The 24,229-nt window shown below is 39.6% G+C and overlaps 1 protein-coding gene across 1 annotated transcript in view; it reads left to right on the forward strand.

Annotated features, from left to right (window-relative positions):
• Positions 1 to 23,732, forward strand: part of pcnx1 (pecanex 1) — a gene marked incomplete at its 5' end in the record, with an annotated part of 46,865 nt that extends 23,133 nt beyond the window's left edge. Inside the window, 28 exons of the mRNA XM_083886077.1 lie at positions 871 to 932; positions 1,747 to 1,984; positions 3,047 to 3,200; positions 3,409 to 3,441; positions 5,118 to 5,289; positions 5,992 to 6,102; positions 7,310 to 7,401; positions 8,018 to 8,127; positions 8,491 to 8,596; positions 8,729 to 8,821; positions 9,773 to 9,923; positions 10,006 to 10,147; positions 11,398 to 11,575; positions 11,680 to 11,788; positions 12,808 to 12,937; positions 13,565 to 13,623; positions 13,762 to 13,977; positions 16,183 to 16,436; positions 17,368 to 17,598; positions 17,815 to 17,915; positions 18,682 to 18,832; positions 18,922 to 19,152; positions 19,777 to 20,051; positions 20,397 to 20,575; positions 21,312 to 21,775; positions 21,875 to 22,015; positions 22,857 to 22,991; positions 23,045 to 23,732. Of these exons, the coding sequence (XP_083742203.1) occupies positions 871 to 932; positions 1,747 to 1,984; positions 3,047 to 3,200; positions 3,409 to 3,441; positions 5,118 to 5,289; positions 5,992 to 6,102; positions 7,310 to 7,401; positions 8,018 to 8,127; positions 8,491 to 8,596; positions 8,729 to 8,821; positions 9,773 to 9,923; positions 10,006 to 10,147; positions 11,398 to 11,575; positions 11,680 to 11,788; positions 12,808 to 12,937; positions 13,565 to 13,623; positions 13,762 to 13,977; positions 16,183 to 16,436; positions 17,368 to 17,598; positions 17,815 to 17,915; positions 18,682 to 18,832; positions 18,922 to 19,152; positions 19,777 to 20,051; positions 20,397 to 20,575; positions 21,312 to 21,775; positions 21,875 to 22,015; positions 22,857 to 22,991; positions 23,045 to 23,212 (4,486 nt within the window). The 3' untranslated portion in view covers positions 23,213 to 23,732. The remainder of the gene's footprint in view (positions 1 to 870; positions 933 to 1,746; positions 1,985 to 3,046; positions 3,201 to 3,408; positions 3,442 to 5,117; positions 5,290 to 5,991; positions 6,103 to 7,309; positions 7,402 to 8,017; positions 8,128 to 8,490; positions 8,597 to 8,728; positions 8,822 to 9,772; positions 9,924 to 10,005; positions 10,148 to 11,397; positions 11,576 to 11,679; positions 11,789 to 12,807; positions 12,938 to 13,564; positions 13,624 to 13,761; positions 13,978 to 16,182; positions 16,437 to 17,367; positions 17,599 to 17,814; positions 17,916 to 18,681; positions 18,833 to 18,921; positions 19,153 to 19,776; positions 20,052 to 20,396; positions 20,576 to 21,311; positions 21,776 to 21,874; positions 22,016 to 22,856; positions 22,992 to 23,044) is intronic.
• Positions 23,733 to 24,229: the final 497 nt, after the last annotated feature.

Raw genomic sequence — 24,229 nt, forward strand, 5'->3', positions numbered from 1 at the left:
ACAAAATAAAAGTTGAGTTGGTGACGCAATGCCTGTTTGTTGCTGCTAGTTGTTTTTAGCTGCACCAGCTGTTAGCCGCTCAGCTGTTAGCCGCCTCAGATTTCTGCTAGCCGCAGATTTCTGCTCCAAGTGGACTTAAAACACAACAGCGGCTCGTTGTACTTTCTTACTGTGCTTAAGTAGAATTTACGTTGTTATTTACATTTCTGACAACTTTTACTTTTCGTCCACTACGTTTCCTAAATAAAATGTGTACTTTTACTCTGATACATTTCCCTTAACAATCTTTGTTACTACAAAATAAAAGTTGAGTTGGTGATGTTTGTTGTCGCTAGTTGTTTTTAGCGGCACCAGCTGTTAGCCGCTCAGCCACAGATTTCGGCTGCTAATACCACCTGGTTTCAACTATCAGCTCATCAGCCAACCAATACTTTTACTTTTACTTCTAATACTTAAGTACATTTTATATCAGAAAATTACTTTTGATACTTAAGTGCAGTAAATGTCAGGTACTTTCAGACCTTTACTCGAGTAATATTCTAAAAGGTGACTTTAACTTCTACCAAAGTCATTTCTGGTAAAATACTTTTGCTCAAGTATCACTTTCAAGTACCTTATACAAGACTGGTTGACACCATCATTTTCTGCAAGCATTTTTGTGCTCAATTCTCCACCGACTCCACTGTGTGTCTGAGAGCCAGATAATAAATAGATAATTAAATTGTTTGATTAAAAAGTAACATGACCATGCTGAAGAAACATGAAGAAAATGGCATATTTTGGCTGATGTGCTTGAGGTCACCTGGAAAATAAATGAGCAGCAGATGCTTTTCCTTCGTCTGTGGTCTAATGTTGTCTGTTGCCCTGCAGGGACACCGACTCCCACCTCTCCAGTTCTACCTCAGTTCGCTTCTACCCTCATGACCTGGTGAGTATTTGAGCAGTCATATGTCATGTGTGCCTGGACCTACAGGAAAACACTGGACAGAAACATGTCTGTTTTTCCATCTTTCTCCATTTCGTCTTCTTTTGAACTAAACTATTAGGAAACACTGTTGGATTTTGCAATGACAATATTACTTATGATAGAGAAACAAATACTTCGGTATTTTGAGTATTTCCACTCAAATAACACTGCTTACTTATTTAATTTATAAGAGTGCATGTGAGAGAGAGTCTATATAAACAAAGACAGAATTTACTACCTGGAATATTAAAATAAGTCAATCTGAAAACGAGTTAAATTTTAAATAGATGTAAACATAATTATTTAAATGTCTCCTATTACAATTTCTCTACCAAGCAAGGCTGCCATGTTGGGAGAATATACATATTAAAAAACAAACAAACCAGATCAAACCAGCGCAAGGGACATTCTGCAATTATTGTAATTCAAGCTGTCACTTCAGTGTATAGTTACCTTTGCTAAAGTGTTTAATGTTTTTGATCCATTTTTGCCTGTAATGTAAAGCTACTATGAGTGAAAAGTGCTATATAAATAAAACATAATTTCAATTTGTGCAACGCTTCACTGTAAATAAGCTAAAATGCCCTCATTTTATGACATATCGTTCAATTGGGTAAGAAAATAAAAATAGCTTGTAAATGTAGTAAAAAAAAATAGTAAATAAAAATAGTAAATGTCTTTCTTACCTTAGTCTCATTTTGTAGGACGACACCGCTCTTAACTGCACAGTCAGATTTTGCAGTGTATCTTTCATGTCTGTCAGTGTGATCTGACCATAGGACACCCGTCTCTCCCTCAGATCCGTCTGAACCGTCTGCTGACTATGGACCCAGAGCTGCTGGAGCAGCAGGACGGAGATCAGAGTCCGGAGCTCCAGGATGCACCGCTGGCTCAAGCGGACTCTGCTGCCACTGCTGCTGGAGGCAAAACCCGGCAGTACTACCGCCTGTGGCTTCTCCCTTACCTGTGGGTCGGCCTACACTTTGACCGTCTCACACTGCTGGCCCTGTTTGACAGGTAACGCTGCACATGGAGCCGACTGTTGCAAAGTTAAAAACATTGCTCTTATGGAGGAGTTTGGAAACATTGTTTCTCCTCTTAATGCAGGAGACGGTCACTTTGTTAGCTTTGTCTGGTCTGCTGCTCATTCAAAATGCAGCTTCAGGGCGTCTCACTGGCTCCATGAAGAAAGTCCTGTACATCTACAAGAGAAACAGAATTGATTTTAAGATTCTGCACACGTTGGTGCCAGTGTACCACTCAGATCTTCTCAGCTCTTATTTCTCATCACAGTTCCAGACTCTGGGACATTTTGTCCTTCTTAGTTGCTGTAAATGACACGTTACATTAGACACAAACTGGCTATTCTCACAGTTGATTTGGTCATGATAGTTTCCTATTGAAAAGTGGGTTTTCATGTAGGAAGTAAGGCAACCGATGCTCTATTTCCATCCAATTGTGAATATAATTTACAAAAATCAACATCATGTTCTCGAAGAACTGAAACTACCAAGTGAGGCCATTGACTCCTCAGTAAAATGGTTAACTATGTTGTAAATCAAGTGAAAAATTCCAACATAGTTCTTTTTACAACCAGTGGAGTCGCCCCCTGGTGCTTACCCAGTATAATATGACTTCTGGATTGGCATCAGGGAGGAAACCTGAAGACTGCATCCATTTTTCATTTAATGTAGGTGTTTTTGATCAAAATGTGACTCGGTTTTAGTTTGCCCTAATTCACACAACCTACTTTCGTCCTGAACATTATTTAAATAGTCAATGTTAAAATCCAAGGCTGATCATTTTCATGCCTCACACCAGACTCTGGAACATTTAGTCCCTTTCAGGTGCTCCCTTTTTATTGACATTTGTAAATGCAGTGTCTATTTTTAGAACATGTCAATGGCTACAGATGTCATGGTTGTTCATTAATTGCTTGCTTACTAAAGGCATCACTAGAAATTCAGTCTCTGTATTTATTTTTTATAAAACAACTTGTTGTCTTCTCTTGGTATTGGATGGTATTTTTCATCCCTTAACTGACTGATAGAAAAAGACTCTTCTCCTCTGTGGTTACAGGAACCGTGAGGTTTTAGAGAACGTGCTGGCGGTGACCCTGGCTGTCACGGTGGCCTTTCTGGGTTCAGTGCTGATGGTCCATGGCTTCTTCACTGACATCTGGGTCTTTCAGTTTTGCCTTGTCATTGCTAGTTGCCAGTATTCCTTACTAAAGGTGAGTCAACAGCACAACTGTGAGACATGACCTCATGACGCCAAACAGAGAGGCTTTGTTAGAAAGAAACTCAACTTTTTTTTTTCTTTTTTTTTTTTTACTGGTGTGCTACTGCACCTTAAAGGTAATTTTAATGCTAGGAATATAAGTAATGTTGTTCTATATCGAGAAATATAATTTAAATTCACTTTTGTTTTTTTCTTGACAGAGTGTACAGCCAGACTCCTCTTCCCCTCGACATGTAAGTAATTACTGCTCGTCTTAAGTTCCTGGATTAAGTGAATGACCTACATTTAGAATCAAGAGTGTGAAATTGAAAAAAAAAAAAAAACACTTTGACAACAAAAAAAGGGAAAACACTTGTGTGTTAGAGAAATAGAGTTACTTTCATCTCTAATCTGACCAGTGGTTGTTATTCAGTGTTTCTCCGTTGTGGTTGTTGAAAATGATGCAGCTCTTTCCCCGTGGGTCTGTGCGCTCGCTCGTTCACTCCCTTCCTCCCTCGCGTCACTGGCCTGCTCCGAAACAGCGTCTTTTATTAATGCAGCTTCCACTCAGCTGCAGGCTGGAGCTTTAAATAGCTGGCCACAGTTTAGACCGCTGCTCACTATCTGTCTGTATCTGTACAACCTTCTCCTTCCACCTCTCCTCCCTGTGTCCTCCTCCCTCTCCTTCCCTTTACCTCACCTCATCTCACCTTGAGGACCCTTTTCCCCTCACTGTCGCCACATTTTGATCTATTTTATGTGATTGTTGGTGCGTAAACTGCTGGTGAAAAAGCAAGGCTGTCGTGCATTCTTCTTCCTCTTCCTCTGAAATCCTTTCACTTAATGCTATTTTTATTAAAACCTGTGTCACTGACCGTCTGGCTTTCAAATAAGTTCATTTCAGTTCAGAGCTCTTAGCAAGCTCTAAAGCAATAAAGAAAACGATTAAAGAAACACAATAAATACAATAAACAAAGACATATGACCACACACAGCTCAACCAAACTTGGTGTCAAACAATCCTAGTCAGATTTCAAGGTCAAAAGAACAAGAAAACAGTAAAAACTATTAGAAACAAAACAGTACCATCAAGAACTCTGCAAATGAATAGCACAGATTGCACACCCAACAAAGGGAAATTTGGTTTATTTGTCACTGATACATCTAAATTCATTCTTTCTTTAGGGTTAGAGTCATTTTGTTGAATTATGCATTTCCTTTAATTTGTTTTATACATGTATCGCATGGCGCTTTTACACTATACAGTTTCACCATTCTTCTGCATGACATGGCTCAACTCTACTGTGTTTGGTATTATTTTCCATTACTATAGTTACGTCCTCAACATGGGGAGTCGTCATAGCACGGCTGCAGTGATTTTACAAACTAGTGACTTGTAAAGCAGTTAAAGCAGTGTCCTGAATCCTTAGAATCAGTTAATAATAAAAGAGGAGTTTAGTACTTATTTATCAGTTATTTCTGACACAGGCACTGAACTGAAATACGTCTCAGAACGGGTTGTGATTCAGCTCACCGGATCGCTGGCTTTCAGCAGTGCTGTCACTAAACTAAAAGATTTTAGACATTTCCCTGCTAAATGCTGGAGATGAACACATTTTCAGGATTTTCAGGATTTTTAAGTCTGCAGTAACTGATCTACAGTTTGTCATTGTTCAGTTTGATTTCTGTGTCGGATGTTGCGCTCATGACTCCAGTGACGACAAGTACCAGGTACCAGGTACTGTCCCTAATGGAAAAGCAAAAAAAACAAAACAAGTCGAGCCAAGTGATGCTGGAACGCCACTAGTGACACTTTCAGAATACTTATTTTAATATACAAGATCTGTGATACTGGACCTCACTGGGCCACAGTTGGAAAGTCCCACTTCTGTAATAAACCACACTCAACATCATGTCCTTGTCCCTGCAGGGCCATAATCGCATCATAGCCTACAGCAGGCCTGTCTACTTCTGCCTGTGCTGTGGCCTCATTTGGCTTCTTCACTACTGCAGCCTGAGAATCACCTCGTCAAGGTTCAGTCTGTATGGAGTGGCACTCACCAGCTCCCTGCTGCTCGCCTCTGCCAGAGACCTCATCATAGGTAAGAACAAGCAGCTGAATGATTTAGGTAACTTTTCTGGCATATATTGTGATCATGATATAAGCTTCAGTTAAATAATTACTCTCTTAGATGGTGTGTCACCACGTGATATCCATCCCATCCATTATCTACCGCTTTATCCTCCACCAGAGGGTCGCGGGGGTTGCTGTGCCTATCTCAGCTGACATTGGGCGATAGACGGGGTACACCCTGGACAGTTTGCCAGTCCACCACATATAGAGACAAACAACCATTCACTCACTCTCTCACACCTACGGTCAATTTAGCGTGACCAATTCACCTAATCCCCATATCGCATGTTTTTGGACTGTGGGAGGAGAACCCGGAGAAAACCCACGCACACACGGGGAGAAACTCCATGCATAAAGGCCCTTGTTCCGAAGTTGTCCCAAACGGGGCTCGAACCCAGGAACCCAGGTCTTCTTGCTGCAAAGACTGCACCAACCGTGGGCCCCATGTGATATCATCAAAGCATTAGCTTCCACAATCTCTGGACTAAAAGCAGTGTTTATTTGTTCTGGGGATTTTAACATCAAACAGCAGCCACTGCCACTGCCCCTGGAGACGCTGCCGTGCTCTATTATGTCTTAATAATATTAGGGAGCTTGATGCAGAACAGTAAACACCAAGTTAATGTGATATCTGGTAAATTGAACACTGTGTGTGTTTGTCTCCCTGCAGTCTTCACTCTCTGTTTTCCCATAATCTTCTTCATGGGGCTGCTGCCACAGGTCAACACGTTCGTCATGTACCTCTTTGAGCAGCTGGACATCCACGTGTTTGGAGGCAATGGTGAGTGACTTCTTCACAGCAGTGACTGTGAAACAACACACACACAGTGGAGCATAGATACCAGACCCAGTCCATTCAGGTTCAGACAAAAATCCCCAAGTGATTGTCTGTTTGGTCACATGACTTGGTCATTTTAACGTTCTTTTAGTAAAGCATTCAGTCTTGTGTGAAGTACTTGAAAGTGATACTTGAGCAAAAGTACATGTATCTTACCAGAAAATGACTTTGGTAGAAGTTAAAGTCACCTTTTAGAATATTACCTTAGTTAAAGTCTTACGGAAAAGTACCTGACATTTACTGTACTTAAGTATCAAAAGTAATTTTCTGATATAAAAAGTACTCAGGTATTAGAAGTAAAATTAAAAGTATTGGTTGAGAGCAGAAACAACTGATAGCTGCAACCAGACATCCGGAGTGTACAACAGAAACCCGGAGACCAGAGCCTCTGTCAGACATGGTAAACAACGCTGGTGTGTTTTAATTCCACTTGGAGCCAAAATATGCGGCTAACAGCTGAGCGGCTAACAGTTGGTGCCGCTAAAAACAACTAGTGACAACAATCAGGCATTACTTCACCAACTCAAATTTGACTTTGCAGTAATGAGTAACAAAGATGGTTAAGGGCAATATATAGAAGTAAAAGTACACATTTTATTTATGAAATGTAGTGGAGTAAAAGTACAAGTTTGACGAAGTAAAGTACAGATGTGTGAAAATTCTACTTAAGTGCAGTAACAAAGTATTTGTACTTCGTTACATTACAACACTGGAAACATTTGGTAAAAATTGGTGAATTTGAGCTATTTCAAGCTGTTCTCTTGGAAAAAAATGGCCATTTGATAAATAGATAGATATAATGTGTGATAATAAGTAGGGAAGAACCAATATGATACTCAGTATCTCAGTATAAAATCTGATATAATCCGAAATTGCTAAATGTCACATGCTGTAAATACATCACTAAACACAGGGTGTAAAAATCATAAATAACAAATACTAACAAATACTGCATGCTTGGTCTTACTCTAACTGTGTCGGGTAGCTGTTGTAGTAGTAAAATGCCCCCGGCCTGCACACAGACACTGTTGCTCAGTATATAAACCATGATAAGGGAGTCTTTATTAAAGTGCTGATTTTCATTCTGCCTGGCCGGCTTCTTGTCAACATCAGTGGTCTTGTTGGTGACTTCCTCTCTCTGCCTCTGCAGCCTCCACCAGCCTCCTGTCATCGCTGTACAGCATCCTGCGCAGCATCGTCACCGTCGCTCTGCTTTATGGTTTCTGCTACGGAGCTTTGAAGGTGAGAGCAAAGACAACTCTTTGTCTGAATCTGATCCTGATATTGTCTAGCTGTAATTATAAATCTGCTCTGACATAAATACTTTCTGACACTGTGGCTGAGCACCTGTCAGAGTCGATATTACAGCTGCATTTATTGCTGCTATCAAGAAAAACCTGTTGCCAAGAAATATTCTGCAAAAAAATGTGTGTTTTTTCTTTTGGATTGCTTAGTTTTCAGTTCTTTTTTACACTTTGCCAGCAGTTTAGTACCAACATTTTGCAGCAGTATCTGATTTAATTTGAATGTAGGAAAAGTTTATTTAAATAACACACGTTTTGACTAAGAGATGGAGGGTTCACTTCAATTTTGGACCATATTTTTGGACAGGTTTTATGTATTCATTTCAATATATTCAAATTTGACAAATTCTAAATAAATGTTCCAACAATCACTTGTGATTGCAATCACATGAATATTCTGTAACTTGAATTATACATTGTTCTATTGAAGAAGCCCCTTCTTCCCTCTTTGTCAGTGTGTAATTCTCTAGCTATCAACCATACACAGTCACACAACTGTCATCAACACATGGGGGGGGAAAATCCCATTTAATTCCCTTCATTCTGTCTTTCAGGAGACCTGGGAGCCTCATCACATCCCTGTGTTATTCTCTGTCTTCTGCGGCCTCTTGGTGGCAGTGTCCTACCATCTGAGCCGACAGAGCAGCGATCCCTCAGTCCTCATGTGAGTTTACGGCACAAAAACGTCTCAGGCTTTGTAAAATGACTCATGGAAAATTAAATATTTAAGTGAGATTCCAATGCAAGCTGTAACGTCTGGCATATAAAAAAAAAAAGTATTTTCTAATAAGTGCTTCACCCATGTCTGCCAGACAGAAATACATATTAAAGCATAATCTGTGACTTTAACCTCACGTATATGCTTTGGATTATCTCACATGGCAAACATTTCAAAAATGTCCAATGGAAGTAGCTCAGAACTGCTTACACGAAGGGTGTTTTATAGCTTATACATTCTCTGTGAAACATCACCCACAGGAAACGAACCACATTGAACCAGCTAATATTTTTGCTTCTCACTTCACAGCTCACTCATACAGTCCAAGGTTGTTCCCACTTTAAAGGACAAAAACCCAGAGGATCCTTTGTCTGAGGTTCAGGATCCTCTCCCTGAAAAGCTCAGGGCCTCAGTGGTGAGTCAACTCATATTCTTTGTGTAATGAAAGCAAGAAGTGGATAATGAAGGGACGAATAAAACCACTTGAAATGATCAGATACACTTAGAGTTTTTCTCCTTTTTTTAAAGCTAATGTTTCCTTTTCCAGAATGAGCGTCTGCAGTCTGACCTGATTGTCTGCGTGGTCATCGCTGTCCTTTACTTTGCCATCCATGTCAGCACAGTGTTCATCGCACTGCAGGTAAAAGAAACTGTTGTACTTTCATTTTTCATACAAACTTCTACACCTTAGAGAAGAAATAGATCAACTGTAATGAGGCAAAAAAAATCTGAGTAAAGTGATAAAAATATAGCTTCTGACAGGAAAATGTGTCACAACACTTTTATCTTTTTCCAATCTCAATGATTAAAACAGTTAAAACATTAAAAATGCCAATTGTTCAAATCTAAATTTCAAATTCTCTGTTCTTCTACAAAATTTCTTTGTTAAAGATATATTTTGATTTGACTTGTTTGACATAATAAAAATATACAAGCAGCACAGTACAGGACTGTATCATAAATACTCACGGTGTGGAGAATAAACACACAAAAGTGATACAATAACTCAAGAGGAAGACGTGATACAGATGCTCCTACTTAACTAAGGTGTTAAGAAAAAACATTTTTAATCGAGAAGAACTTTAAAAAAAAAAAAATTAAAATTCCTCCAAAAAATTTGAAAATCAAGGATGCACACCATTGGGCTATGCTCAACTCGTATCCAAAGTCTTAGGGCGATCTGACTAACGGTCAGCGAGATATGCCTATCACAGACAGACAGACAGATGCACAGAAGCAACTTGCTTTATATGGATATGCATCATCAAATATTCTGAATGTTATCCAAAAACCAAATAAAACAAACAGTAAATAAATAAATAAAACACACAACAAATGTCATTAATGAGTAAAAACTTTGTTTTGGTCTATGTAAAAACTCATAGTAGTAGTGTGGTACAAGGTGCAGTTTCTCATACTGCATAATTATTCACGTCCAGCCACTGTTTTCTCTCATGTGTGAAGAGGAGAATCTCTGCATTTGCTTTATATGTCTTAAATGATAAAGTGGATCTACATTAATTGATCTACTCACTGTGTGTGTGTGTGTGTGTGTGTGAGGATTAATTTCTCAAGTCTGTGTGACCCTCAGCCTTTCCTCAGTTATGTCCTCTACGCTCTGCTGGGGACGGTGGGTTTGTTCACCCACTACGTGCTGCCTCAGGTCCGCAAACAGCTGCCCTGGTACTGCTTCTCTCACCCGCTGCTCAAAACAAAGGAGTACTATCAGTTTGAAGTCAGGGGTAGGTACATGGGGCACAGAAACTAGGCTCTTAGTATGACTTTTTTGTCTCTAAATGTGTCTTCACCTGTGTGTCCTGTCAGATGCGGCTCATGTGATGTGGTTTGAGAAACTCCACGTGTGGCTGCTGTTTGTGGAGAAGAACGTCCTCTATCCTCTCGTCATCCTCAATGAGCTGAGCGGCAGCGCCAGAGAGCTTGCCAGCCCGAAGAGGCTCGATACAGAGTGAGAATCTCACTTTATTAACATCTCAAACCAGGAAGGGGTTGGTCATTGTTTAGTTTTTTACTTGGAAGAACACACTTGGATGAACCATCCTGTGTCCGAACATACAATCCATGTAAAGAAACGCAAGACATACAGGTATACATTAAATAGGCCAGAAAACAACAACAATGAAGCATTGAACAGACACAGAACACTGAAACGAACAACGGCAATACAGCATATGTATCAGTACATTGATAGATAAACCCATTGGATGGCCCTGAAGTGGTTTCTAAAGTAACAAAGAAACATAAACCTTTTGTCTTTACACACAAAAAACTGCAGATAAATACACTTTGTTTATCATTTATTAGTAATTGATTATTTTAAACAGTTACCTGATGTCTCAGGATAAGAGGATGCACTGAACAAAGAAGTAATAGATCCAATTTTACAAGTTCTAAAGGAGCCTTCATAAGAAAAGATGGAAAGATTGCAGAATGTGACACAATATAGCTTTAAATGACATTATCTGAAATGGCACAAATTGTAAAACGGTCATTTATGTTGATAGGTATGGCTTATGAACGTTTAACCAGCAGTTGGTTAGCTAAGCATAAAATGTCAATGTGATATACAGTGCTGTGCAGTCTTAGGTCACCATTAGATTTGGTCATTATTTCCATTTCACTATAGTGGAACACATCCAGAAAATATGTATGCAGTTTTCTGTAAAAAAAAAATCTGAAAAACATCCGGTGTCAACAAACAGGTGTCAAGTATTCAGCGTGATCTACCCTTACACTTGAAAAATAACACAGCTCTGTTAATACTGGAGTGGAACCTGAATTCATGTTACTGCTAAATCCTGTGTTTGTCCTACTATTTCATTTAAAGAAAGATCTGCTATAAAAAAAACATCTATTACGCCAGGTTTATTCAAGACATGCTTGAGCATTACACACACATGTTGTACAAGAGTTAAACTCATTGACAGCTCGCTAATATACAAGACCAGCTTTAAGTCGCATCACTTCATTCCAAATTCACATGATCACAGAATTTGACAGACAAGAAAAAAAACAACTGGTTGTGCCTGAAACTTTTGCACAGTACTGTATAGATAAAAAAAAAATATCTTCACCAGAAGTAATGGTTTTCATGTAAATGTGTAAACCTTGTCCAAGTTCTTACCCTGATGTTAGAGTAAATAATAACACCTAACAATGACTGACTGTTTGTGTCTGGTGGTGTTTTATTCTCTCCAGGGTTGGCGCTCTGATGATCACAGTGGCAGGTTTGAAGCTGCTTCGTTCGTCTTACAGCAGTCCCACCTACCAGTATGTGACCATCCTCTTCACCATCCTCTTCTTCACCTTCGACTACCGCCATCTGTCAGAGACTCTGCTGCTAGACCTTTTCCTCATGTCCATAGTTTTCAGCAAGGTGAGAGGATTTATAGGGTGCTTTATTTGTGCAGTTATATGTACTGTAGTTTTCTTTGTCTCTCTTTATTGAAGTGCTGTTTGTTTTGTTGTTGTTTTTTACAGATGTGGGAGCTCTTCTACAAACTGCACTTTGTCTACACCTACATCGCCCCCTGGCAGATCACATGGGGCTCGGCTTTCCACGCCTTTGCTCAGCCCTTTGCTGTGCCTCGTATCCTTCCACTGCCATCTTTTATCACATCATACACTTCACCATGAGTCACCAGTTTCATAGGTACAACACCTCTACCACAGAGGTACCACAGAAGTGCCGCCTCTGTGAAGCTGATAATGACAAGTGTTTGTGTTGACACTGGGTCTGAGAGGTTTAAAAAGAAAAAAAAAAGAAAAAGAATTCTTATATACAGTAGCTGGTATTTGATCAGATTAGGGATGTCACAATTATAGATTTTCTTGGTCCAATTATTGTCAGAGAATTAATCACGATATTACGATTATCACAATTATAATGTGTTCATTGATTTCACAACACTATGAATGTGTAAAATAAAATAGGCTACAGCTGTATTTAAATCCTGGGCTTGTTTTGATGTAGGAGGATAGCATCCAGCTGAGCTTTGTTTGGGCTGTAATGACTTATGTTGTCTGTCAAAATATAATTACATTATTATACACAACACTATTATTTGGGACCAATTATTAATCCCCCAGGGGAAATGTTTAAATTATTTAAGTCATCAACTGTCATTTATGCCAAATGTTTAAGTTTGTTTTAATAAGTTATCTGTTTGTATGTGGCCAGATATAAAATGTATCTATTATTGTGGTTTGTTTATTTCTACTTATATGGATCTGGGCTTCAGGCATAATCTTTTCTGACGGTATTGAGGAAACATCACGATTAATATACCATAGCGTTTTATACCGCAATTAATTGTGAAATCAAGTAATTGTGACATCCCTAGATCAGATTAAATTGAACTTTTATACCACATACCTAGTGGTCATGTGATCCCAGTCGCAGTCACAGTAGTATCCATCTGAATGTTTTAAAACTTTAAACTTTGCATCCTTAGTTCTATGAAAATTTCTTTCATATCCAGGCAAAATTGATCAAATGTATTGATATGATTGATAATCAAATCAATTCAGTAAATCAGCAGCTATTCCATAATCTAAAGGAGCGGATTCATATTTTTTTGACGTGGTCCTTAACCTGAGCTCCTGCAGACTCTGCCATGCTGTTTGTCCAGGCTCTCGTGTCTACAGTCTTCTCCACTCCCCTCAACCCTTTCCTGGGCAGTGCCATCTTCATCACTTCATATGTCCGCCCCGTCAAGTTCTGGGAGAGAGACTACAAGTAGAGAAAATAATTATATAATACTCTATATACAATGTATATATAGACAGAATTTATGATATATTGGCTATTTGTCAGAGAATATGAAAACACAAAAACTTTTCTTTCACTCATGGTTAGTGGTTGGCTGAAGCCATTTATTGTCAAATAACTGTGACAATAATTTGATTTGTCCTGATAACATGCACACAACTTAACACAAACGGGTTTGAATGGCTATTAAGGCATTCTCAATTCCTTTGATATTTTCTTCTATTCCTTTCCTGAAGATGGTTACCTTTAATAGCCATTCAAACCTGTTTGTGTCAAGTTGTGTGTTTTTGTGTGCATGTTATCAGGCCAAATCACCAGGGTATGTAAACTTTTGATCAGGGTCATTTGGGTAGTTTGTGTTGTCATTATGATTTAAAAAGAGTAAACACAGTTATTTGACAATAAATGGCTTTAGCCAACCACTAACCATGAGTGAAAGAAAAGTTTTTGTCAAATGGTTAAGAAATCCTAAATTCTGCCATGGTATGTAAACTATGTAAACAACTGTATATATAAAATGTGTGCATAACTGTATAATACATCTAGTGCTGTGCATCTGATCATCTGTGATTTAGAAACTTCTTATTTTTGCAGCACAAAGAGAGTGGATCACTCCAACACTCGTCTGGCCTCTCAGCTGGACAGAAATCCAGGTGAGAACTGGAGTTATGAGTCGACATATACTTTTAAATTTGTGTTGGAGATGGTTCCCCGGTATATACCACTAGTTTTTAGAGACTACATGACATGTACAGTGAATTAATATTTTTCCCGTCATTTTTCCTCCTCAGGGTCTGATGACAACAATCTGAACTCCATCTTCTACGAGCACCTGACCCGCTCACTGCAGCACAGTCTGTGTGGTGACCTCCTCCTGGGCCGCTGGGGAAACTTCAGCACAGGGGATTGTTTTATCCTGGCCTCCGACTACCTGAATGCTCTAGTGCACCTCATCGAGATCGGCAACGGCCTCGTCACCTTTCAGCTGCGAGGGCTGGAGTTCAGAGGTGAGAGGAGAACGTGTGTGACGGCAGATCACTGCTGAGTGAGTGTGTGCTCGTCAAAGATGTGTAGATGGAAATATTCAGGAAATGTTACAGCTGTTATGGAGAGCAGAGTTTTCATTGTCCACCTGTTTTCTCAGGTTTAACATAATCCTGTGGATTATTTACAAAGTATGAGACCTAGTTTTGGATAAAGAAGGTATGAATAGATGAGGATTATTAACTTGATCTACAGGACTCTTCTCATTTCTATGTGCTGTATCAGCATGTCTCTGTGCTACAAACCTGTGATACTCTGTGAAAGTTTGACAGAACTGGAGACTTTCCTCGTGACACATCCTCAGCTGCCCGTCAGCACATTCACAGTTTTCAGTGGAGATGTTTTCCTACACAAGCAAACATTTTATAGTTTTATCAGTATGATATCTATGTTTATTTTTTCCTATTTGCAAGCTTTATTATATTATAATACACACAATTTACAATTTTCACCTGAAAACCACCATTCCATCATGCTCAACCCTTCATAATGAGGAGTTTCATCAATTGTGGCCAGCCATGGCAAAACCGGTCACAAGTCTACCAAGGGACATCTCTTTCAGATTCTGAAAGTGTGATTTCTAAGCTTCCCAACAATGTCCAACACATGCAAATTGGATAATATTGAAGAAGATAGGCACTCCTCAAACTGCTTTAGGGAGAATTTTAGCCTCAAATATTTACACTTTCTGGGAGCCAAGAGACAGAATCGTCACATTTACATAGAACAACCCCCTCCTGGTCTAAGCTGTCAGTGAAACCACACCTCTCTGTATGAGCTAGTGTATGAGATACTATTGTTGTGAGCCACACAGAATTATTATATAATTATTATGAACTCACTGTGAGACATTTAACTGTTTTCTTTCTCTAGTGTAGTAGATATGTTTATAATATTCTAATATTTTTTCCTGTTGAATCTGCTTTAAATAGAATTTGATTATGTTTTTCTTTATTTTACTTTGTTCATATGCTTCTTCTTACTCTTTAAATTGAAAACAAATGTGTGCACAATACGAATATATTTGTGTGATTACGGAGCATCAACAAATTCAGTGACACCTGTTCTACCAGGTCTACAGACCAGACATGAAAGTAAAGTAAAAACCCATGTATTTTGTTTGTATTACTCCTAATCACTTTCCAATTGTAAAAATTATAATTTTTTTAAGCTTAATTAGAAAACTTAACCTTTCGGCATTCATTTTTAATTACCGCTCCCGGTCCTGCAGTACCAGTTTATCCCAGCAGGGGTGCACAACCTACACTTTGGGAATCACTGCCAAAGTGAATCTGCCGAAGCAGCAGATTGTATCATCATGCATCTGTTTATTTTTTTATTTTATTTATTATTATTTTTTACACTTTATTTTAAAGTTTTTTTGTTTTTTTTTTAAATGTAACCCAGAAACAGGTGAGGGTCAGGACAGTTACAGTAGGTGCAGTCCACAGTGCAAACTACACATATTCAGCAGACAAGTATAAGGGTCTTTGAATTTATGACAATCCCATTTTTCCCAGTATTTGTCTCCTTTCTCCTTTTGGAGTCGCAGTGTAAAAGTCAATTTCTGCATGTTGTGGATTGAGTTAATCATTTGTATAAGGAGCTTCAAGGTGGGGAGAATTTGTATTCCCAAAGTTGTAAACATACTTCTTCTGGAATAAGAAGAATCTTCTTGTTGAATTCTTAATCATAGCCATGAAGTTTGCCAATGATGCCGATTGGACTTTCAGAGTCCTAAGTGTCCATGAATATTTGTATTTTACCTGGTTTTTTGTTTATATCAGGGGGGCTTTATTTCCTTCATAAAGAAGCTACAATTCTTTAAATAACGGTAAAAATCTTCTTTGCCTAACACAAACCATCAAAGTGTAATAAATCACTATTTTTAACTAGGACTGCACACAGTCAATGCAGGGCCCTCGTGTCCCATGCTCAGCATATTCGGGGAATAAAGCCCTCGAGCAACACACGGGTTCGGGAACTATGCCAATATCGCGTTTTCGCCAAACATGACCTCCATGCATTTTTATGCATGTTAACCCCCTCAGAAATGACCGGAAAGCCACAGATATAATAATAATTTGGAGGAATAACAACAGGGTTCCTTTCAGTTACTACCTGCAGGAGCCGATTATGTTATGCATGTGTTTATTTGTACCCCTCAGGGACGTACTGTCAGCAAAGAGAAGTGGAGGCCATCACTGAGGGGGTGGAGGAGGATGAAAGCTGCTGCTGCTGTGAGCCTGGACACCTCCCTCACATTCTGTCCTTCAACGCTGCCTTCGGGCAGCGCTGGCTGGCCTGGGAGGTGCTGGTCACCAAGTACGTGCTGGAGGGCTACAGCATCACCGACAACAGCGCCGCCTCCATGCTGCAAGTGTTTGATCTGCGACGCATCCTCACCACCTACTATGTGAAGGTGAGTGGGCTGTGATTTTTTTTTTTTTACATAGCACTTTTCAGACAAAGTAACGTGACTAAGTGTTTATTTGGGCAAATATAATAATAATAAATAAAAATCGCTAAGAAGAACCATATAAGGTTCTCCGGCTTGTCCATAGCAGAACCCTTTTTGGCTCCAGATAGAACCTTTTTATAAAGGTTCCACCAAGAACCGTTTTTAAACCCTTTATTCAGGAAAGGGTTTTTCAGGAGCAAATGGTTCCAGGTAGAACCTCAGCCCTTGTAGAAGGACACTTTTGGAACCCTTATTTCTAAGAGTGTAGATAATTATCCAGCCAATCAGCTGGGCATGCAGTTATTAATGGAAACGTCAAGTATAACTAAAACCCTTTTACAACTACTTATTTATATATTAAATGATTTATTTATTTTTTTTATTAGTAAAACAAACTCAAATATAAGAATAGATACAAAAGGACATTAAAGGTCATGTAAGTGTCAGATTAAAAAGTAAAAGCTAAAAAAGACCAATTAACAGAGTCAAATATAAGAAAAGACATGTAAAAATATGCGAAGTGTTGGAGATAAAAATGATCATATGTCATCTGACACATCATTTTTATCTCCAACACGGCTTTGACCTGAGATCATTTTACTGAGATTATAGTAAAATGAAGTAAAAGATCTCAGGTCAAAGCCAGGTTAAGTTTGCTCTTTAATGTTTTCAGTTGGATTTAGTGGTGGTTTGGTTAATCAGAGACTTTAGATTTACTGAAATATGACTTTAAATCATTGTTTGTCTCTGTATGTTGGTCCTGTGACTGGTTAGTTTCACCTGTTCAGTGTTTACTTTGTCTCTGGACCACTTTCAACTCCCACCATTCAAAGGAAAAGCACTACAGATGACAGAAGGATGATAAAACTGCTCTGTTATTCTCTGCTCTCAGGGTATTATCTACTATGTGATCGCCTCAACTAAACTGGAAGAGTGGCTTGCTAACGAGACCATGAAAGACGGCCTGCGAGGATGTGGTGAGAGGAACTACGTGGACCTGGATCCCACCTTCAACCCCAACATTGACGAGGACTACGACCATCGTCTGGCAGGAATCTCCAGAGACAGTTTCTGTGGCGTTTACTTGGGATGGATCCAGTACTGCAATTCCCGGAGGGCCAAGGTAAAGCTGCGAGTCTAACTGAGGCTAAAACAAACTATACTCAATCAGTTACGTATAAAATCTGCTATTATTTTAATTAATAATTATAACATTTGATCCTCATGTGATTTTTTTTTTTAACTGGTTATTTTTTATCCTGGATGTGAAAATATCTGTATAGAACAAGTTATTTAAACTGTAAAGCTAAAAATGATTTGATGTTTGTGTTTTTTTTAGCCGCTGGACAGTGAGAAGGACTCGGCTCTGGTGCTGCTGTGTTTCGGTCTGTGTGTGCTGGGAAGGAGAGCCCTAGGAACAGCCGCGCATCATATGTCCAGGTTATTTAGTAACCTTTCTTACCCAATAACCCAACCTTTAAGTGTACATTTATAGTTAAAGATTGTACAAGTTCAAGTGAGACAGACCAACCTTACATACTGTACATCACCTTTAGTTTCTTTGCATATTTATTCCTTTAATAGATTGCAAATCTTCCCAAATTAGAGATAAAGCTTAAAACAAAATAATCTAATCTAATATCATCCAAAACATCGTTTGAGCTGAGGGAAAACCAGAATGAAAAGGCTTATTAAACTAACAGTTAGTGAGAACTGACACCACATATCGCTGTGTTACAGTCACAGTAGTCAATTCTGGAATTAATTTGACAATCGATGTCATTAAATAACATATTTGTTTCCTGATTTATTTGGAAATATACAGTATATGGATGTGATACCGGAAGAGAAAAGCTTGAAAATCAGTCTGGGTCGGTTCACACTTTTTTGTGAGGTGGAGTTTTTTCTGTTAAAGTTTAGATTTGGTAATTTTCTGTGACAAGTTTAATATGTGTTTATGTTAGTGATTATTCACATTAATATTTATAATACATAAAGAAAAACTAAGTGGTCGGTTGTTGTTTTTTGTTTGTTTGTTTTTACATTTTCCTGAACAAAGATTAATTTTTCGTTTCCTTTTGTCACTTTAAAAAGAATAAAACATATTTAATGCACACAAAACAAATAAGTGGACACACACGTCTTTGATCTGCATTTAATACAGTAGTTTTCATAACGTGTTGTTGCTCTTCTCTTTCCATCACAGTAACCTGGAGTCTTTCCTTTATGGACTTCATGCATTATTTAAGGGAGATTTCCGCATCTCGTCGATACGAGACGAGTGGATCTTCGCAGACATGGAACTGCTCAGGAAAGTCGTGGTGCCTGGAATCCGAATGTCTCTCAAACTACACCAGGTGAGACTCAGACGGTGGCTTGACCTTTTCGTCTGGTTCTCAGGAATTTCTGTGACAACAGGTCTCCTCTCCGTCTTTGCTCTTTTCAGGACCACTTCACTTCCCCCGACGAGTACGATGAGCCAGCCGTTCTTTTCGAGGCCATCTCCTCTCACCAGCAGAACCTCGTCATCGCTCATGAGGGCGACCCTGCCTGGAGGAGCGCTGTACTTTCCAATGCACAATCGCTGCTCGCCCTTCGCCACGTCCTCGACGAAGGCACCAACGAGTACAAAATCATCATGCTCAATCGACGATACCTCAGTTTTCGTGTCATCAAGGTGGGCACAAAAACACAAGCTTTCCAAACTTTCTATCTACATCTATCATCAGGGTGTTCGCGGGGTCTTGAAAAGTATTGAAAGTTGATAAATCCATTTTGGGAAAATTAAGGCCCTTAAAAAGTATTAAAAAGTCTTAATCTCGATTTCATGAGGTATTAAATTTTGTCTATAGAGTTTAACTGCACAAAGTATGCATGAATGTATTAGTTTTCCTCCCTGTGTTTATTAAAAACAACGATACACAGGCATGCTCGCCCTGCAAGATCAGCCGCGCACGTACATGTGACGTTATATATCTTGTGACAGCGAACACAATATCCGAAATTGCAAGAAAACTTGATTTAATGTATTCTCTCGAGCTTTGTTCCTTTGTACGGTTGTGCTCTTTAGATTTAATTGCAAACTAAAACTGTTTTGTCAGTTAAATGTGTTGCTGCTTTAAGTGACGATAAGGTCTTAAAATATTTTGAGACGGTCTTGAAAAAGTCTTAAAAAGGTATTGAATTTAACTTCAGGATATACCCTGATTATGTTTGGTAAATGAGTTGCAACTTCACTTTATGCATGTTATGTTAAATGTATACACAGAAATCTTAAATAAAATGTTGGCTGGCTTCACAGGTGAATAAAGAATGTGTCCGAGGTCTGTGGGCGGGGCAGCAGCAGGAGTTGGTGTTCCTGAGAAACAGAAACCCCGAGCGTGGGAGCATCCAGAACGCCAAGCAGGCGCTGCGAAACATGATCAACTCTTCATGTGACCAGCCCATCGGTTATCCCATCTACGTATCTCCACTGACCACCTCCTACTGCAACTCACACCCCCAGCTCGGACACATCCTGGGAGGCCCCATCAGCATCGGAAACATCCGCAACTTTGTCGTCAGCACCTGGCACAGGTTTGTAACTCGTGACAGTTCAGCAGGGAAAGTCGAAATATGATTTTTAAAAAATGGGATGGACATTTTTATTGTTGATAGTCATCTTGGCCTGCAACTAACTGATGAATATGTTGATTGTTGTTTGGTCCATAAAATGTCAGAGAATGTTGATCAGTCTTTCCCAAACCTCAAAATGATGGTTCTCAAATGTCTTGTTTTATCCGCAAACCTAATTTATTCATGCTTTAATGATTTCTGTGTTCTGTGGAGCAAAGAAACATTCACATTTAAGAAGCTGACAAAGGCATATTTTTATCACTTCACATGGCCTCCAAAATGTTCTATTTTAATTTGTCCTCATAGATTAAGAAAAGGCTGTGGTGCTGGCTGTAACAGTGGAGGCAACATAGAGGACCCAGATGCAGGTGGCCTGTCCTGCAGCAGTGCAAATGGGATGGGGGGCGACTCTCAGCAGAGCTCGATGTCACAGGGCGGGATGTCTGGACCAGTACCTCCTTACTCGTACCAGCCACATCCTCTGGGTAAGAACCACTTTGTCTGATACTCGCTCTGAAAACAGCAATACTGGACTTGTATTTGAATTTCAGAGCCACATATTAAAATAAAGATTCAATACCGTGTGAAAGTATTATATCATGAATACTTTTTATTTTTCAGTTAACACAATACAAATGCAGGAAAGAGAAAAAAACATATCGAAATCTGTAATTTGTGTGATCACTAATTACCTTTAAAAACAGCAGCAACACCCCTTTGTGCACTTTCTTTCAATCATGAGGCTGTAGTGTTAAGATATGAGGGCACAAAGATGTGCAGATATGATGATTCCTGCTCATTAAATGCGTTTGTCAGAAGGATCTTCATTTTAGTTTTTTTTTGGTGTTGTTTCATTACCTCCTTCTTTTTCCTCATTCAACCTACGTGTGCTTTAACAAAGTAACAAGGACATATCAAGGTCAGTTAACTCATCACATGTAGACTGTGTTCTTGTATATCTGCAGGTTGTTTAAATTTATGGAAGTCAGTGTAGTGTTCTAAGAAGAAAAACGTGTGTTCAACTTAACAAGGTTTTTTCTTTATATATTCTTTTAAAAATCAAAAAAGACAAGGTTAAACAATTGAGGTGCATTATGGGAAACGAAAGAGCCAGTGTTTGGGCAATTGACCCAAACTCAATCTTTGTTGCTCTTTTTATTCTTTATTTATTATTTAGTCTAAATCTACATCTTATGCCACTTTTGTCTTCCCTGTGTTCAGGCACCAGTCAAAGTTCTCAGTCGGTTCAGTCTGGCTTAGTCCGCCACTCTCCAGCCCGAGCCTCTGTCGCCAGCCAGTCATCCTCTTACCGCTACAGCAGCAGCCGTCACTCGTCCCTCCGCACCTCCACCACGGGCCTGGAGCCGTGCCGACGCTCTTCCACCAGCCAGCTGTCCCTGCGCACGCTCCCCACCTCCCTGCAGCTGCGGCTGGGCTCCACCTCCGACCCCACAGGCCCCACCGGCCCCACCGGCCCCTCTGCCTCCCTGTCGAGCCACAGCATCCCTCCCTGCAAACGCCACACACTGGTGGGACTCCTGGGCAACGACGGCCTGTGCAGCACAGTAACAGATCCTCTCAGCCAGCACCACCACCATCACCACCACCATCATCATCACCACCCTCAACAACACAACCCCACTGTCTCCACTGTGCGCAGAGATGACATCTCATACAGAGTCCAGGTTTGTTTGTCAGTGTGATGGATGGAAAATCACCTGTGTCTGTGAACATCAACCCTCATGACAGTTGTGATGATTATTCTTTTTCTGTGGATCGTCTAGATTGTGGACATGAGTCAGGTGCTGGAGAACATCAACTTATCCAAAAGGAAGGAGCTGCAGTGGCCTGAGGAGACCATGAGACTTAGGGCAGGACGGACCTGCTGGAGAGACTGGAGCCCTCTAGAGGGCATGGAAGGACATGTAAGTAATTTCTGAAGCCACACTGGATGTGTAAGCACCATGTTTTCCTTTTCTTTCTTTTATAAAAACAACAAAATATTTTTTCGGAAGTGCCTTTTGTGTACTGTGGACGTTTTGGGGGTTTAAAAATGCAAAAATCTGAAACCACCTTCCAGAGCGGAAAACTTGAATACGCCCTGCTGTAGTGCTTCCGTTTACATTGCTAAGACGGATTATTACTGGCGGTAGCCATGTTTTGGTTTGGTTATTCGCGGCGTAGATAACAGAAGAAGAAAGTTTCTGCTCATGCACTCAGACATGGCGGTGTTGTGTGATAGTGTATCATCAATGGCCAATGGTCGCTTTATACATGTTTACAGTTGGCGAATGCATTAATCTGTCTGTCTCAGGGAGGATGCAAACCCTGGACAGAGCGCAACTCTTTGCCAGCTAAGCTGATGGGGATGACAGGCCCATTTTCTGTCCCAGTCCATCCCTGGCCATAAATAATACATTTAAATTCATACATTTGACCACAAATCAAATCTCAGCCCTAAACTTAACCAGTTCCTCAAAAATTAGGTACTGCCTCATTAGAACCAGGTTTTGGTCTCCATGAGGACTACTGGTCCTAAATTAGGTCGGTGTTTATGCTAGAAAAGGTCCTAAAGAGATAACAAATTCAAGTACACGCACACATAGTCTCTGTCCTCTTTTGATTCTAATATGCCTTGGATTGTATTGTTTATGGTTGTGTCCTCTTTTTTTGTCCTCTCTGACCCACTTCCTCTCTCATAAACACCTAGTAAATTCAACCTAATGCTTACTGTCTTAAAGCTGCCTCCTTTGTCGCCCCCTGCAGGTGATTCACCGGTGGGTGCCTTGTAGCCGAGACCCAGCCAATCGCTCCCATATCGACAAGACCATCCTGCTGGTACAGGTGGAAGAAAAGCTAGTGCCCATTATTGAGACTGGGGTCATTGAGCTGGGTGCTGAGGTGTGAGCGGACGTGCAGGCACATCACACACACACGGAGCAAACTCTCTGCAGGAGCCTGCAGACAAACAGGAAATGGGAGACTCCCCCTCCTCCCTCCCTCCCCCGTTCCTGATCACAGAGGGGGAAAGGAAGCCAGGGAAAAGTGCAAGCGGCAGTGCTTTTGTCCATCCAACATCCTTCACTGCATCCACATGCCTGCCTTGCTTCGCATCTCAGTGATGCTGCATGACAGTAAACAACTCTTAAGTTACTCCTTGCGACTGGTGATTAATTTCTATGCATTTCATCAGACATTTTCTCGGCAGTTACGACAGAGATGAATTGTAAAGAGCTTTTGGAGAGTTTCTTAATGTGTGCGTGTGTTTTTGTTTGTCCTTTAAATACTTTGCCAAATAAGCCTGGTGTTGATTCTCTGGCCATGGTTTTCTACATGTGAAAGCTTTTAATTTCGCTGCCATGACGACAGAGGAAGCTGCACTGCAGAAAGAGACAGAAGTCGAGGACTCGGCTGTGCTGTGCTCGGCAGACAACTCCGTTTCATTGTCGTCATTCCGTTTAGTTTCATTTTGACATTTGCAAGATTACGCAAAGAAAAAAAAACTTGCACTACAATTTTTTGTTGTTGTTTAATTTACAGTGATGCACTACAATCTTGAAATAATATCACTTTTTATTTATTACAGACTCTGGCCATGGTTACTGATGCCTTGGGAATGAAAATAATGCAATCATCATTCTGTTTTCAGCCATTTTTATTTTAATATTTTATGTTTGATAAACTTGAAAATAACTTTTTACTGTATATGATTATATCTCTATGTAATATATATATATATATATACACACAAATATATATATATATAATGTAAATGTATAAAAAGATTTTGTTTTCAATATTTATTACTGTGAACATGGTATTTACACTATGTTAGATCTTTTTTGGGGGGACAAAGGTTAATGTATTGAGGACCATGGTTGAAAATAAGATGCCAGATTTTTTTTGATGGATTGTTTCACTATTTAACTTCATTCTTTTCTATATGGAGAAATAAAAGTTTGATTTATTGCTGACAACTTTAAGTCACCTCATGTGGTCGTTTATTTTTTTATTGATTCCTTTAAAGACTTCAGAGCAGGTGAAGTGGACGCTGAGTCATCAACAGTGATTTTATTTAAATGTACAAAGGTTGCATGACTTCACAGCTTTAAAATGAAACTTGTGACTAGCAGGTGCAG

This window comes from Microchirus variegatus, assembly GCF_963457635.1.
Source record: "Microchirus variegatus genome assembly, chromosome: 3".
In the NCBI taxonomy this organism is placed as follows: Eukaryota; Metazoa; Chordata; class Actinopteri; order Pleuronectiformes; family Soleidae; genus Microchirus; species Microchirus variegatus.